Raw genomic sequence first — 16777 nt, forward strand, 5'->3', positions numbered from 1 at the left:
ATGTGGTTTTTGTTTCTCATTTTGTTAATATAGTGTATCACGTTGATTGACTTGCGGATGTTGAACCATCCCTGTGTCCCTGGTATAAATCCCACTTGATCATGGTGTATAATCTTTTTGATATATTGCTGTATTCGGTTTGCCAGAATTTTGTTGAGGATTTTTGCATCTATGTTCATCAGTGATATTGGCCTGTAGTTCTCCTTCTTTGTGTTGTCCTTGTCAGGTTTGGGGATCAGAGAGATGTTGGCTTCATAGAATGTGTTAGGGAGTACTCTGTCTTCCTCAATTTTCTGGACTAGTTTGAGAAGGATAGGTATTAAATCTTCTTTGAATGTTTGGTAGAATTCTCCAGAGAAGCCCTCTGGTCCTGGACTCTTATTTTTGGGGAGGTTTTTGATTACTGTTTCTATTTCTTTACTTGTGATTGGCCTATTCAGAGTCTCCATTTCTTCCTGATTCAGTTTGGGGAGGTTGTAAGAGTCTAGGAATTTGTCCATTTCTTCTAGGTTGTTCAATTTGTTGGCATATAGTTTTTCATAGTATTCTCTTTTGGTCCCTTGTATTTCTTTGGTATCTGTTGTGATTTCTCCTCTCTCATTCCTAATTTTATTTATTTGAGATTTCTCTCTTCTTTTCTTGGTGAGTCTGGCTAAGGGTTTGTCGATTTTGTTAATTTTTCGAAGAACCAACTCTTTGTTTCATTGATCCTTTCTAGTCTCTTTTTTGTTTCAGTATCGTATATCTGCTCTATTTTTATTATTTCCCTCCTTCTACTGACTCTGGGCTTTGTTTGTTGTTCTTTTTCTAATTCTGTTAGGTGTCGCTTGAGGTTGCTTATGTGAGCTTTTTCTTGTTTAGTGAGGTGAGCCTGTATTGCGATGAATTTCCCTCTTAGGACTGCTTTTGCTGCATCCCAAATGATTTGCTATGTCCTGTTCTCATTTTCATTTGTCTCCAGATAATATTTGATTTCTTCTTTAATTTCTTCAATAGTCCATTGTTTGTTCAGAAGTGTGTTGTTTAGTGTCTACATTTTTGGCCCTTTCCCAGCTTTATTCTTGTAGTTGATTTCTAGTTTCATAGCATTATGATCAGAAAATATGCTTGATATTATTTCAACTCTCTTGTATTTATTGATGCTTGCTTTGTTTCCCAAAATATGGTCTATCCTTGAGAATGTTCCATGCGCACTTGAGAAGAATGTGTAACCTGCTGTTTTTGGATGAAGTGTTCTATATATATCTATTAAGTCCATTTGGTCTAATTTTTCATTTAATATTATAATTTCCTTGTTGATTTTCTGTCTGGATGATGTATCCATTGGTGTTAATGGTGTGTTGAGGTCCCCTACTATTATTGTATTGTTGTTGATGTCTTCTTTTAGTTCTGTTAAGAGTTGCTTTACAAATTTTGGTGCTCCTGTGTTGGGTGCGTATATATTTATAAGTGTTATGTCTTCTTGGTGGAGAGTCCCTTTTATCATTATATACTGTCCCTCTTTGTCTTTCTTTATCTGTTTTGCTTTGAAGTCTACTTTGTCTCATATTAGTATAGCGACACCTGCTTTCTTTTGTTCATTATTAGCTTGGAGTATTGTCCTCCATCCCTTCACTCTGAGTCTGTGTCTTTGGGGCTGAGGTGTGTTTCCTGGAGGCAGCATATTGTTGGGTCTTGTTCTTTGATCCATCCTGCCACCCTCTGTCTTTTGATTGGAGAGTTCAATCCATTTACATTTAGAGTGATTATTGAAATGTGGGGGCCTACCACTGCCATTCTATGTCTTGTTTTCCGGTTCTCTTGCATTTCCTCTGTTTCTCGTCCCATGGTTTAACATGTTCTGATGTAGAGCTGCTACTCTCTGTTGTTGTCCTTCTACTTATCTCCTTTGCTCTTGGTTTTGTAGCCCCTTTCCTTTTTTGATTTTTCAGGAATGACAGTTTTCCTGAGCATTTCTTGAAGAGGAGGTTTTGTGGCAATGAACTCCCTTAATTTTTGTTTATCTGGGAAAGGTTTTATTTCTCCATCGTATTTGAAGGATATTTTCGCTGCGTAGAGAATTCTTGGCTGCAGGTTTTTGTCCTTCAGATTTTTTAATATATGATTCCACTCTCTTCTAGCCTGTAAAGTTTCTGCTGAGAAATCTGATAGCCTGATGGGGGTTCCTTTGTCGGTTAATTTCTTCTGCCTGGCTGCCCTTAGTATTCTCTCCTTGTCACTGACTTTTGCTAGCTTCACTGCTATATGCCTTGGGGTTGGTTTTCTTGCATTGATAAAGTTTGGAGATCTATTGGCTTCTGTCACATGAAGTTCCATCTCTCTCCCCAGGTTTGGGAAGTTCTCAGCCATTATTTCTTTTAGTAGGCTTTCTGCCCTCTTCTCCCTCTGGTATACCTATAATCCTTATGTTGCATTTCCTAATTGAGTCAGGTAATTCTCGGAGAGTTTCTTCATTTCTTTTTAGTCTTAGTTCTCTCTCCTCCTCTGCCTGCATTTCTATATTCCTATCTTCCAAATTGCTAATTCTTTCCTCCATAGTATCGGCCCTACTGTTCAGTGCATCTAGATTTTTCTTAATCTCGTCAGTTGTGTTCTTCATTTCCAGTATTTCTGTTTGATTCTTATTTATCGTATCAAACTCTTTTGTGACAGAGCTCCTGAACTCGTTGAGTTGTCTATCTGAATTCTCTTTTAACTCATTGAGTTTTTTAATGATGGCTGTTTTGGAGTCATCGTCATTTAGGTTATATATTTCATTGTCTTTGGGATTGTTTTCTGTGTATTTGTCATTTTCCTTCTGTACTGGAGATTTAATATATTTTTTCATATTGCTTGATGGTGTAGATTTGTGCCTCCACAGAGAGATAGAGTTTAGTTACTGCTTCCACTTGTTTCTACTGGTGTGGTGGAGGAACAGCTGTTTATACTGCACCAGCCAGGAACCCTATCAGCTGTTGCTAACTGGGCCTGGGCCCCTCCTTGTAGTCACAGTGGTCCTGTGGGTTCCCTCTTTAGCTGTGGGGGCCGTCACAAGGGGGCTTCATACTGCTGGTGCCTACTGTTGCAGACCACCTAGACGTGCTCCCTCCTTGGAGTCTGCAGTGGTGTTATGGGCTTTCCCAGTGGCCAGGGGCAGGATCACTTATATTTGCAGTTCCGTCACTGTTGACGCCCACAAAATCTCACTTGTTCACTATGGGTCACAGCAGAGCTATAGGCATCTTCTGCAGTCTGTGGTTAGCTCACCTAGCTATGCTACTTTTGTCCCAGGTTCTTCCAGCCTTGTGGTTGCCAGGCGGGTGCTCTCTACTAGTACTGTGCAGACGCTTTCGCTGAGGCTGCTGTGAGACTGTAGAGTTTCCCCCTGGGCCATGGAGCCGGATTGCTGTAACTCCACCCAGCCCCAGTCCTCTCCCCCAGGATCTCCGGGAGCCCCTTGCCCTGTCTGGGGGATAGCCGGAGATCTTGAGTTCAGTGGCAGCTGGCCGGCAGCTGCCCTGCCTGGGATTCTCCTCTTCAGGACCCTCCCGGCGTTGTGGTTGCTGGGCGGGGCCTCTCCACTATTTGTGGGTAGAGGCTATGCCTGCTGCCAGGGTGGAAGCCCAGAGTTTCCCGCTGGGCCATGGCGCCGCCCGCCGGAACTCCACCCAACCCCAGACCTCTCCCAGGAGATCTCCAGTAGCCACGTGCCCTGATCGGGTGACAGCTGCAGTCTGTGGGACCTGCGGCAGCAGCTGGCGGGCTGCTGCCCTGTTTGGGATTCTCTCCAGGAGCCTCCTGGCCTTGTGGATGCTGGGAGGGGCCTCTCTGCTAATGGCGGGTAGAGACTTTGCCTGCTGCCCGGACGGAACTCTAGAGTTTCCCCCTGGGCCGCGGAGCCGGCTGCTGGAACTCCACCCAGCCCCAGTCCTCTCCCAGGAGATCTCCGGTAGCCCTGTGCCCCGACCAGGCGACAGCCGCAGTCTGTGAGATCGGTGGCAGCAGCTGGCGGGCTGCTGCCCTCTTTGGGATTCTCTTCGGGAGCCTCCCGGTGTTGTGGATGCTGGGCGGAGCCTCTCCGCTAATGGTGGGTAGAGGCTATGCCTGCTGCCAGGACAGAAGCCCAGAGTTTCCCCCTGGGCCACAGAGCCGGCCACTGGAGCTCCACCCAGCCCCAGTCCTCTCCCAGGAGATCTCTGGTAGCCCCGTGCCCCGACTGGGCAACAGCCGCAGTCCGTGGGGCCAGCGGCGGCCACTGGTGGGCTGCCGCCCCGTTTGGGATTCTCTTCGGGAGCCTCCCAGCATTGTGGATGCTGGGTGGGGCCTCTCCGCTAATGGCGGGTAGAGGTTTTCCCCACCGCCTCCAGTGTGTAACTCTGGAGCTTCCCTCTGGGCTTAGGTGTAATTGCGGGGGGCTTAGGTAGGGCTCTGGTCACCTGTTTCCACCATCGCTCCTCTGGTGTGCGCTCCCTCCTGCCCTTGGTGTGTGGCAATGTTCTGGGGGTGTCTGCTGGAAGAAAGCCGCTTGCAGGTACTAGGCTGTTTGGGGGTCGGGTTGGAGAGTTTTCACCTGTCTCCACCTCCTCCCGGAGGGAAGTCCGTCCGCCTACCAATGTATAGCAGTGCGGGTCTCTCAGGTGTCCTGAGATGCTATATGGATATCCTTTGTTAAGCGATGAATGTCCAATTAGTTGTAGATTCGAAGGGGGAGAGACAAAGAAGACTACTCATGCCGCCATCTTGGATCCTCCTGTCTTTTCATTTTTTTGACAGTGTCTTACAGACCAGAAGTTTTTTAATTTTAGTGAAGTATTGCTTATCAGTTTTTTCTATCATGGATTGTACCTTTGGTGTTTTATCTAACCAGCCATCTCCAAACCCAAGTCATCTAGATTTTCTCTCATGTTATATTCTAGGAGTTTTATCATTTTGTGTTTTATATTTAGGTCTGTGATTCATTTTGAGTTAATGTTTGTGAAGGATATAAAGTCTGTGTCTAGATTAATTTTTTTTCATGTGGATTTCCAGTACCAACACCATTAGTTGAAAAGACTATCTTTTCTCCATTGTATTGCCTTTGCTCCTTTGTCAAAGATGAGTTGACTATATTTGTGTGGGTTTATTTCTGGGCTCTCTATTATGTTCCATTGATCTGTTTCTCTTCTTTTGCTAATACCACACTCTCTTGATGACTGTAACTTTATAGTAAGTCTTGAAGTTGGGTAGTATCAGTCCTCTCACTTTTTTCTTTTTCAGTATTGAGTTGGTTATTCTGGGTCATTTTCCTCTCCATAAATACTTTAGAATCAGTTTGTCAGTATCCACAGAATAACTTGCTGACATTTTGATTTTGATTCATTTAATCCATAAATCAAGTTGGGAAGGACTGACATCTTGACAATATTGAGACTTTCTATTCATGAACATGGACTATCTCTCCATTTATTTACTTCTCCTTTGATTCTTTCAACAGAGTTTTGTAGTTTTCTTCATACAGACCTTGTGTATATTTTGTTAGATTCATACCAGGTATTTCTTTTTTGGTGGTGCTAATGTAAATGGTGTTGTGTTTTTGATGTCAAATTCCACTTCATCATTGCTGGTATATGGGAAAGCAACTGACTTTTGTATATTAACTTTGTATCCTGCAGCCTTGCTGTAGTGACCTATTAGTTCCGGGTGTTATTTGTGGGTTCTTTGAAATAGCTTCGTAGATGATCATGTCCTCCGTGAAGAAAGACAGTTATTTCTTCCTTCCCTTTCAGTCTACCTTTTTTTCCTTTTCTTGTCTTGGTGCATTAGCTAGGACTTATAGGATGATGTTGAAAAGCAGTGATGAGAAGGAAAATCATTGCCTTGTTCCTGATGTTAGAAAGAAAGCTTTAGTTTCTCACCATTGAGTATGATGTTAGCTGTAGGTTTTTTATAGATATTCTTTATGAAGATGAGGAAGTTCTCATCTATTCCTAGTTTACTGAAAGTATCTCATTCTTTTAAACAGCTACAGAACATTTCATTGTATTGGAGAACCATGTATCATTTAACCATTCTTCTTTGATGAACACTTGGTCTGTTTCCCATTCTTTTTGCTATTGTAAGCAGTACTGCCACGAACATCCTTGTACATACCTCTCGGGGCACATATACAAGTATTTTCTGTAACAGATACCTAGAAGTGCAACTTCTGGGTTGAGAAATATACGTTTTAATTTTTTAAGTGTTGAAACAATTATAAACCTACAGGAAACTTGCAAGTACAATATAAGGAACTTTTTTTCCCCCTAAACCACTTGAGAGTAAGTTGCTTACCTGATGTCCCATCACCCCCACCCCAATATACTTTACTGTGTATTTCCTACAAACACAGGCATCCTTTTATATATTCTCAGTGTAACCATCCGACTCAGGAAATTAACACTGATGCATTACTACCACCTAATCCTCAGACCCCGTTCAAGTTTCACCAGTTGTCCCAATAACATCGAATACAAGGAATTCCCATTTACTATTCACCTAGTTTTCCCAGTTTTACCACATTTGCTCTGGTGTGTGTATATATCTCCAGATATTTTTTTCTTCATGATTTCAGAAGCAGTTGCAAACATGATGCCCATTACCTCTTGATACTTCAGTGTGCATTTCCTAAAAACAAGGACATCTCCTCTATGACCACAGTACATCCATCAAGATCAGGAAATTGACAGTGATCCAGTATTACCATCTGATCCACAGACCTCATTCAAATTTCACTGATTGTACCAGTAACGGCCTTTATAGGTTAAGGATCCAATCCAGGATTACCTGTTGGATTTAGCTGTCACTATTTCCCTGATCTCAAAGACTGCAGTCTCTCATCAGTACTTGTTCACTGCTGAAAACTGTTGCCTCATGTTTTGTCCATTTTATGGTGGTTTACAATGGAAGGGCTAATATGATAGCAGTTACTCCATCATAGCAAGGAGCAAAAGTCTAGAATTTTAGAAGCTTGGTTATTAAGTGCTGTAACTTTCATTTTCTTGGTGGATTATATGCTTTATTCCCATAAAATATTGCTCTTTTCCTATTTAGAGGTTCGAATCTTGAATTTTATCTTGTCTTATATTAATATTGCCACATCTGTTTCCTTCTTGTTTGCATTTACCTGGTATATGTATCTTTATTCTCATATTCTACCTTTTTTCTTTTTTTTGCCATTTTATTTTAGATGCACAGTATATTTTGTCAGCAGTATAGAGTTATCTTTTTATCCCATTTATCTTTTGATAGATTTACTCTATACTCATTTTTACATATATGATTGTACATATTCTTATGTGAAAGTTCATATTTTCTATTTAACACGTTTCTTGTTTCGTTTTTCTGTCTGGCGACTTTTGTTGGATTGATTTTTTTTTCCCCTAAGAAAGATTAGCCCTGAGCTAACTGCTGCCAATCCTCCTCTTTTTGCTGAGGAAGATTGGCCCTGAGCTAACATCCATGCCCATCTTCTTCTACTTTACATGTGGGATGCCTACCACAGCCTGGCTTGCCAAGTGGTGCCATGTCCGCACCTGGGATCCGAGCCAGCAAACACCAGGACGCTGAAGCAGAATGTGCGCACTTAACCACTGCACCACCAGGCTGGCCCCTATTGGTTTGATTTTTATCTCTTGGTGTTGACCTTTCACTTTTTTTTCTTGACTGAGTTATAGGTTATATATCCTACATGTCCTCTTGTAGTGGATACACTTAATTTTTTTGCTATAGGAAATGGATTTTTAAAAATAATTTATTTTTAGAACATTTTTAGATTTACGATGCAAAGCTAGTACAGAGAGTTTCCATATGCTCAACACCCAGTTTCCCCTGTTATTAACCTTTTACATTAGCATGGTCCATTGTCACAATTAATGAACCAGTATTGATAGACTATTATTAACTGAAGTCCATAGTCTATTCAGATTTCCTTAGTTTTTATATAAAGTCCTTTTTTCTGTTCCAGGTTCCAATCCAAGGTACCATGACTTCACATCATTATATCTCCTTAGGCTCTTCAGGATGTGCCAGTTTCTCAGACTTTGTTTTTGATGACCTTGACAGTTTTGAGGGGTACTTGTCAGGTGTTTTATAGGACGCAGCTCGATATGAATTTGTCTGATGTTTTTCTCGTGATTATACTGGGGTTTTTGAGGGGAAGACCACACAGGTATAGTGCCCTTCTCACCACATCATATCAAAGGTATATACTATCAACACAACTCATCTCTGTTGATGTTAATCTTGATGGCCTGGCTGATGTAGTGTTTGTCAGGTTTCTCTACTGTACAGTTACACTCTTTCTCCTCTGCCTTCTCATGCTGTAATCTTTGGAATGAAGTCAACACTTATATACAGTGGGAAGTTATGCCTCACCTCCTTGAGGGAGAAATATCTTCATAAATTAATTTGAATTCTTCTATTCTCTCACTGTTATGTATTTTTTCAATTATTTATATCAGCATGGACTCATGGATATTTATTTTATTCTTGGGGTTATAACCCAATACCACTTTATTTTGCTTAAATTGTTCCAGCTTTAGCCATTGGGAACTATTTCAGTTGGTCCTATGCCCCTTTGATGTATGCTCATCAATATCAATATTTTTTAAAGTACTTCCTGGCACTATGAGATGCTCCAAGCTCATCTTATATATTTCCTGCCCCAGTCCTGGAATCAGCCAGTTCTCCAAGAAGCTCTGGTTCCTTTTATTGGAGAATGGTATTTAGAAACCAAGATCTGGGTGCTAGGTGTGCTCATTGCTACTGGGGTGTTGTTGCTGCTAGGCCCTTTCAGCTGACAGGGCAAGGGAATATATGTCTGCTTACTAGTATATACACATGTCTATAAATATTTCTATATGTAACCATCTGTATATATATATTAAGCTGAATGTGATTCATACTGAGGTCTCCAACTATAAGCTATTATCACGTGGATCATTCTAGCCTTCTTCTCTATCTGTAACCTCCCTCTCCAACAGTGAGAAACCTGGCTTCTACAATTCACTGTTTAGTTACTTACTTGTTCAATTCCAGTATACATGTATAGTGGTTTGCTTGAGACTTGATCATGTATAATACCCCTCTGGAAAACTACATGCCCATCTAGAAGGAATGATAGCTGTCAAGTTTGATAGCAAGCAAGGTTGGGCAGGTGGATCCACTTCTGAGGACAGATCCTCTTCTGAAAAGCTTTTCCCCAGAGCCTTTTCAGGTATGTGTAATCAGTCAGAGCTACTTGATCTAGGTGTGGGTGCTGGGGTCAGGAGGGAAGGCACCCTGGATTGACAAAATGCAGAACAGCTTTTGCGAGACCTAGGGTGGGGTGAAAGAACTTGGCCCATTATCAGTGGAGTTTTGGGCTCCAGTATTTCCCATTGCAGTTGCAGGTCATACTATGGAGAAGGTTTTTTGTAAGATTGTATTTCATGTTCCATACAATTGGACCTTCAGCCTTCTAGTGGATGACAGTTGGTTTTTTTTTGTTTTTCATGGGGATAAGTTGTTTGTAGAAGGATATCAGCTATCTTTGGGTAGCTTCAACTGATTTCCTTTGGTGGCATTACCTTCATGACTGTCAAAAGGGGAATGACCATTACAAGTGAGTATTTCGGTATTATTTTGTTTCATGCAAAGATAGTTAAATTTAAAAATCATGTTTTTGATTTTAGGATCCGGGGACTTTGGCAATGATTTCAGTCTGGAGGCTGCCCTGAAAGAAACTTCCTCAGTAAAGCGTGAGTAGTAAATCAAATAAACTATTAAAAGCAAACAGTAGTGATTAATATGTACCACCTACCCAGAATACACACTCAAGGAAAACAGTAGGTGGCCTGTATTTTACTTGATCTGATAAAATCAAGTTATCATAAATTGCGTTATTTAAAAGATAATCTGGGGCTGGCCCCATGGCCGAGTGGTTAAGTTTGCGCACTCCGCTGCGGGCGGCCTAGTGTTTCGTTGGTTCGAATCCTGGGCGTGGACATGGCACTGCTCATCAAACCACACTGAGGCAGTGTCCCACATGCCACAACTAGAAGGACCCACAACAAAGAATATACAACTGTGTACCAGGGGGCTTTGGGGAGAAAAAGGAAAAAAATAAAATCTTTAAAAGATAATCTGAATATTTAAAATCCTTTGTTTCCTGTATGGAGAACATCAAACAATGTGTAATAACCGATACAGTATTTTCTTCAGCTCAAGTCATAGCCCCTACTGATGTGACATGCCAGCAGTGGCACTTGAGGACTGTCTTTCCCTAGCTCAGACAAAGGTGCTTTGAAGTGAATAAGGAGTTTGTTTCTCTTTTTAGATTTTTTATAATGGCTTTTCTTAAAATGGTATCTACATGTAATCTCTCAAATGCTAAGCTTTCTCATTGGTTTCTCTGTAGTTGTTTTTGAAAAGAATTTAAACTATTCTTTTAAAAAATGCACAAATGCTTAAAAAGTAAAGCTGAGATCTCCCTTGACCCCTCCCCCTTCTATTGACACCCACTCTCATCCCAAGAGGGACTGCTGAAGTCACTTTGGGATATTCTGGTCCAATTAGTTTTTTTTTTTTTTTTTGAGGAAGATTAACCCTGAGCTAACATCTGCCACCAATCCCCCCCGTTTTGCTGAGGAAGACTGGCCCTGAGCTAACATCCTGCCCATCTTCCTCTATTTTATATGGGGGACGCCTGCCACAGCATGGCCTGATAAGTGGTGTGTAGGTCCGTGCCCAGGATCTGAACTGGCAAAGCCTAGGCCGCTGAAGTGGAGCGCAAACTTAATTGCTGTGCCACTGGGCTGGCCCCAATTAGTTTTTTATGCTGTTATGTACATCTGTACACGCAGACTGTTTGGTGTTTTTTTGTTTTATATAACATGTATGGGGCTTCTTCATTTAGTTATATATGTATTATTTCACAACTTGTTTGTTTTTTTTACTTAATATATATTGAAGACCTGAGTGAATATCTCTATCTGTATGAGTTTCCTGAGGCAGCTGTAACAAAGTGCCACAAACTGGGGGGCTTCAAACCACAGACATTTCTTCTCTCACACTTCCGGAGCCCGCAAGTCCACAGTCCAGGTGTCGGCAGGCCCACGCTCCCTCTGAGGGCTCCAGGGGAGAGTGCTGGCGTGCCTGGCTTTGCTTTGGCGGCTCCAGCTGTTCCCGGGCTTGCAGCTGCATCTCTCCAATCTCTGCCTCCATCTTCACGTGGCCTCTCTTCTGTGTGTGGTGTCTTCTCCTCTTCTAACTCCTCTAAGGACCCTTTGTTGGATTTAGAACCCACTTGGATAATGTCACATGCTCTCATGTCAAGATCCTGTCCTTAGTTGTCCAAATAAGGCCACATCCATGGGTTCTGGGGATTAGGACTTGGCTATATATTTTGGGGGCCACCATTCAGTCTACTATATTATCTGTCTGTGTCTTTATATCTGAGACACAAACCTGTGCTTCGTGGAGCTGGCATTCCAGTGGTGGGGCTTTGGTCACGGCTGATGATGCTGTTTCCTTACTGGGCAGACATGTGGTTTGTTTGCATTTTGTACAACTACAAATAGGGCTTCGGTGAACCTTCTTGTCTGTATCCTTTGTGCCCAAGTACAATGGAACTACCAGGCCAAAGGGTATATGTATTTGATATTTTAATAGATTCTGCCAAATTGTTTCCATAATGAATGTGCCATCATATACTTCCACTGATACTGTAATGAGAATACCCTTTTTGCCAGACTCATGCCATCAGCAGATTTTACCAATCAAAAACCTTTTACCAATATGGTGGACAAAATATCTTATTACTCCCTGATTATAGTAATATGGAGTATCATTTCGTATATTTATTGGCAATTTGCATTTTCCTCTTTGGTGAATTGTCCATATCCTTTCCCCGTTTTTCTGCTGGGTTGCTTGTCTTTTTTTTTCTTTTTGAATGGCTTCTTGGGATCTCTGTATATTCTGGATTGAGAGAGGCAGAGGCTCTGGAACCAGAGTCCCTGCATCTGAAACCTGCCTCTGCCACTTACTGTCACCTTGGGTGAGTCGCCTGGCTTCTCTCTGCCTCAGTTTCTTCATCTGTTACATGAGGTTACTAATAAGCCCTACCCCCAGGAGTACTGTAAGGATAAGATGAGATGGCCCATGTGAAGCACTTAGCACAGCACTTGGTACACGTCATCATTGTTCTTTGACTGGAAGGACTGACTGTGGCTGGGCCTCTGGTGTAAGAGTCGAGCATGCATAAGGAATTCAGACCTACTTAAATTGTTCAACAGACTCAACTCAATTTCTGTCAAAATCCTAGCTAGAATTTTTGCAGAAATGGACTAGCTGATCCTCAAATTCGTATGGAAATTCAAGGAACCTAGAATAGCCAAAACAATCTTGGAAAAGAAGAAAAGTTAGAGGATTCACACTTGTTAATTTCAGAACTTGCTATAAACCTGCAATAAGCAAGATAGCATGGTACTAGCATAAAAATAGACATAGAGCTCGATGGAATAGAATTGAGTTTAGAAATAAACCCTTACGTCTATGGCCAGTTGACCATTGTCAGAGGTACCAAGACCATTCAATGGAGAAATAGTAGTCTCTTCAATAAGTGGTGCTGGGACAACTGGATATCCACATGCAAAAGAATGAAGTTGGACCCCTGCCTCACACCTTATACAAAAATTAACTCAAAATGAATCATATTCCTAAGACTATAAATCTCTTAGAAGATCGTTGTTGTGTATGGTGTGAGGTGAGAGCTTGGGGTATTCTCAAGCCTTTCCTGAGTCTGCTCGCAGTCCTACACATGCAGGAGGCCTTTTAGACTCCCAGGAGAGTAAATACACTTAATTTATTAGCCATGATGGTTTTAATGAAATCATTTAACATCTCCAAAAACAAACATGACCAAAACCAAAACAAACATAAGTATAAACAGACCCCAGATTAGTAAATTTGTTGACTTCCTGATGGGAGACATTTTAGTATTTATATTCCTTTCTCAGTCGTGCACCTGCCCGTCCACACCCATCAGCCAGTGTATATGGGACCTTTAGGACCATCAGCATGTGATGTCTTTGGTTGAATGACATCCTTCAAGACCATATCACTCTGCCATTCTCTTTTTCTGTCTTAACTTGTGTTTTCATGCATCTGAGGTTTCAAAGAGAGAGGCCTGTCCATCTCTCCTTGGCTCAGTTATTTTTCTGGTGGAGAGTGTTTTCCTGTGTACATTGTACGTTTCTTGTTTAAAGAGTCCCGGAACCGTCTGGGTCAGGGGATTATAAATGACCTCCATTCATCCGTTCAGCAGTGTTTGAGTGCTGCTTGCTACCAGGCGCTATTCCAGGTGCCGGGCATACCATGTGGATGAGGTCAGTGCCCTCATGCAGTTATTTTCTCTGGAAGGACACAGATAGTATGTACAATAATTTCTCATATTACCGAGTACTCTGGAGCGAATATCACAGGGTGATGGGACTGGGTGGGCCCAAGGAGGTGGAAAGGGCTGGCTACTTGAGATAAAGTGGTAAAGGCCTCTCTGAGGAAAGGTGGCACGCAGGGAACAGTGAAAGGGCCTTCAGGGCCAAGGGGTCAGATGTAAGAGCCCTGAGGCAGACAAAAACTGAGCTGCCTCTGTGGCCTGGACGGTGGCCTGTATGGCTAGAGAGTGGAGAATGTTGGAGAAAAGACAAGTTGGCAGGGGCTGGATCATATAGGGTCTTACAGGGCACAGTGGCCAATTTATTCTATGTGCAAGGGGAAGCTCCTGGAGTATTTATTGAAAAAACCGCTTTATTGAGATATAATTCACATACTAAACCGAGCACCATTTAAAGTGTACCATTCAGTGGTTTTTAGCATATTCACAAGGTTGTGCAGCCATCACTAGAGTCAATTTTAGAACATTTCTATCGCCTCAGAAAGAAATGCTGTGGCCTTTATCGCTCCCTCATCCCCTGATTCTTGCCCTCCCACCAGCGCCTGGCAACCACTGGTCTCCTTTCCGTCTCTCTGGATTTCCCTACTCGGGACATTTCATATAAACGGAGTCATATAATATGTGGACTTTGGCTTCTTTGATGTCGCATAATATTTTCCAGGTTCATCCATGTTGCTTTCACAACTTTGCTCCTCCCCCTCTCCGTTCCTCTCCCCTTTCCTCACTCTCTCCTTTCCTCAGACTCCCCTCTCCCCATGCCTTTTTCCCTCCCCTTCCTCCTCCCTCCGTCCCACTCTCCCCCCCGCCCCCCACCGCTCTCTTTCTCTGTGTGTGTGTAATAATCATCTCACAGGGGAACACACTTCTGCTTTTGCTGAATAAAGCTTCTCACGAGTGTCCCCATTTCCTCGGAATGCCATGGGCACCATCATTAAGCCACGTCTGGGGGAACCTGACCAGTTTTGCTTGCTGTTTTATTGTAGCATGTATCATCAAGAATGAGTCCTGTTAGGAGTGCCATATTGCTGGCAGCAGTTGCTGAGCAGCAAAGAATCCTTTCTAAGTTTGTCATTTGAGAAAGCCTTCACAAAATGGCTCTCTTTATTTTAGGAGCTCACTGCTTTGATGAAGTTGACCTACTATTCTAATTCCTTGATAAGTAGCTACTTTCCTCATCTCAGTTATGGCTGGTAATAAATCCCATTTAAAGGCTCACGACAAGAAAATCTGCAGTTGGTATCTTTAAAAGTGCACAGATCCAAGCTGATGTTGTGCATGACTGCAGGCTCAGGCTCCCACAGAGCAGCTGCTTCCATAGGCCTGCGAGGAACGCCCTCTCTTGATCTTCAGAGAAACCAGACCTCTGGAAACTGTTCATGATGGAGCAGAACTCCACAAAGCTGTAGTGATCAAGACTGTGTCGTGTTGGCATAAGGATAGACGTGTAGATCAGTTGAACACAATTGAGAGTCTGAAAATAAGCCTTTACATCTATGGTCAGTTGATTTTTTTTTCAACTGGAAAAACAAGTATTTTTACATGAGCTGTTTGAATCATGCAGATTTTAAGCTAATATTACATAAGTGGTAATTGCTTTTCTGAAAGTTTCTCAAACAATGGCCACTTCAGTAATCTAATTTCTCTTTCCTACTTATACGTATCACCGTGATATAGACATACACAAAGCCTCGTTTACGCAAGTTAGCTGTACCTTCTTCATTTTATAGGCGCACAGTCAGACATAGAGTCATCTCCAAACTGATGATGAACTAGATTGGAAAAGATATATTATGCCAGTGGGCTGTCACATGCGGTTCACTCACCACAAAAACCCATGCACTGGGGTGCTCTTCACATTGAGATATGAGTTCGTGTATCCAGAGCCGTCCCACAGGGTCAGTAAACATGATGGTGTTAAGGGAAAGGCTTTGCATGTTCTCACCTTACGAGATGCTCTTTGCTAAACTGAATTGTGGTAGAATGCACATGCAGTTGTGGCGACGGTCTCTTTTCCCACGCTTCCCTCTTTGTAAAAAAAAATAATAATTTATTGAAGTAAAATTCACATAACCCCAAATTATAAAATTAGCCATTTTAAAGTGAACAATTCAGTAGCATTTTAAGATGTTCACCTTATGTTGTGCAGCCACCGCCTCTGTTCATTCCTAAAACATTTCCGTCACGACCCATTAAGCAGTTTCTCCTCACTTCCCCTTCCCTAGCCCCAGACAATCGCCAGTCTACTCTCTATATGAATTGATTTATCTATTATGGATATTTCATATAAATAGTGTTCTAGGGGCCAGCCCCGTGGCCGAGTGGTTAAGTTCACGTGCTCCACTTTGGCAGCCTGGGGTTTTGCCGGTTCGGAACCTGGGTGCGGACACGGCACTGCTTGTTAGGCCACACTGAGGTGGTGTCCCACATGCCACAACTAGAAGGACCCACAACTAAAAACACACAACTATGTATCAGGGAGCTTTGGGGAGAAAAATGAAAAGTAAAATCTTTAAAAATAAACAAATAGTGTTCTATAATATGTGACCTTTTGTCTCTCTTTTTTCCCCCACATAGCCTAATGTTTTGTTGGAGGCACATCCACATTGTAGCATGCATCAGTGCATCATTCTTTTTTATGCCTGAATAGTATTCCACTGTATAGATAGACTACAATTTGTTTATCTACTTGTCAGTTGATGGACTTTTGACTATCTCCACCTTTTGGTTATTGTGAATAGTGCTGCTGTGAACATTCCTGTATGTGTTCTTGTTTGAATACCTGTTTTTAATTCTTTTGAGTATATACCCGGGAGTAGAATCACAGGGTTAAATGGTTCATTCCATGTATAACTGTTTGAGGAACCACCAAACTGTTTTTGACAGTGGCAGAACCATTTTGCATTCCCACCAGCAACGTCTGAGGATTCCAATTTCTCCATGTCCTAGCCAACTTATTTTCTCTTTGTTGCCCGGAAGCTTTGTACCTTTGACTGCTGTCTCCTCCATTTCCCTCTCTGCCCAGTCCCTGGTATCCACTGGTCTATTCTTTGATTCTATAATTTGACTATTTTAGATTTCTCATAAAAGGATCATGTGGTATTTGTCCTTCTGTGTCGGGCTTATTTCATTTAGCATAATGTCCTTCAGGTCCAACCATGTTGTCATGAATAAGAGGATTTCCTTCTTTTTTAAGGCTGAATAATAAGTCCATTTTATGGATGTATTTCATTTTCATTATCCATTCATTCATTAGTGGATGCTTGGGTTGCTTTCATATTGTGGCTGTTGAGAATAATGCTGCAATGAACATGGGAGTGACAATACTTCTTTTAAATCCTGATTTCATTT

At 42.0% G+C, this 16777-nt stretch overlaps 1 protein-coding gene across 1 annotated transcript in view; it reads left to right on the forward strand.

The window, feature by feature from the left end:
- Window positions 1-16777, forward strand: part of CD99L2 (CD99 molecule like 2) — a 114676-nt gene that overhangs the window by 52017 nt on the left and 45882 nt on the right. The window contains exon 2 of the mRNA XM_046673897.1: window positions 9669-9734. Coding sequence (XP_046529853.1) covers window positions 9669-9734 — 66 coding nt within the window. The remainder of the gene's footprint in view (window positions 1-9668; window positions 9735-16777) is intronic.

This window comes from Equus quagga, chromosome 10, assembly GCF_021613505.1.
Source record: "Equus quagga isolate Etosha38 chromosome 10, UCLA_HA_Equagga_1.0, whole genome shotgun sequence".
NCBI classification, from domain to species: Eukaryota; Metazoa; Chordata; class Mammalia; order Perissodactyla; family Equidae; genus Equus; species Equus quagga.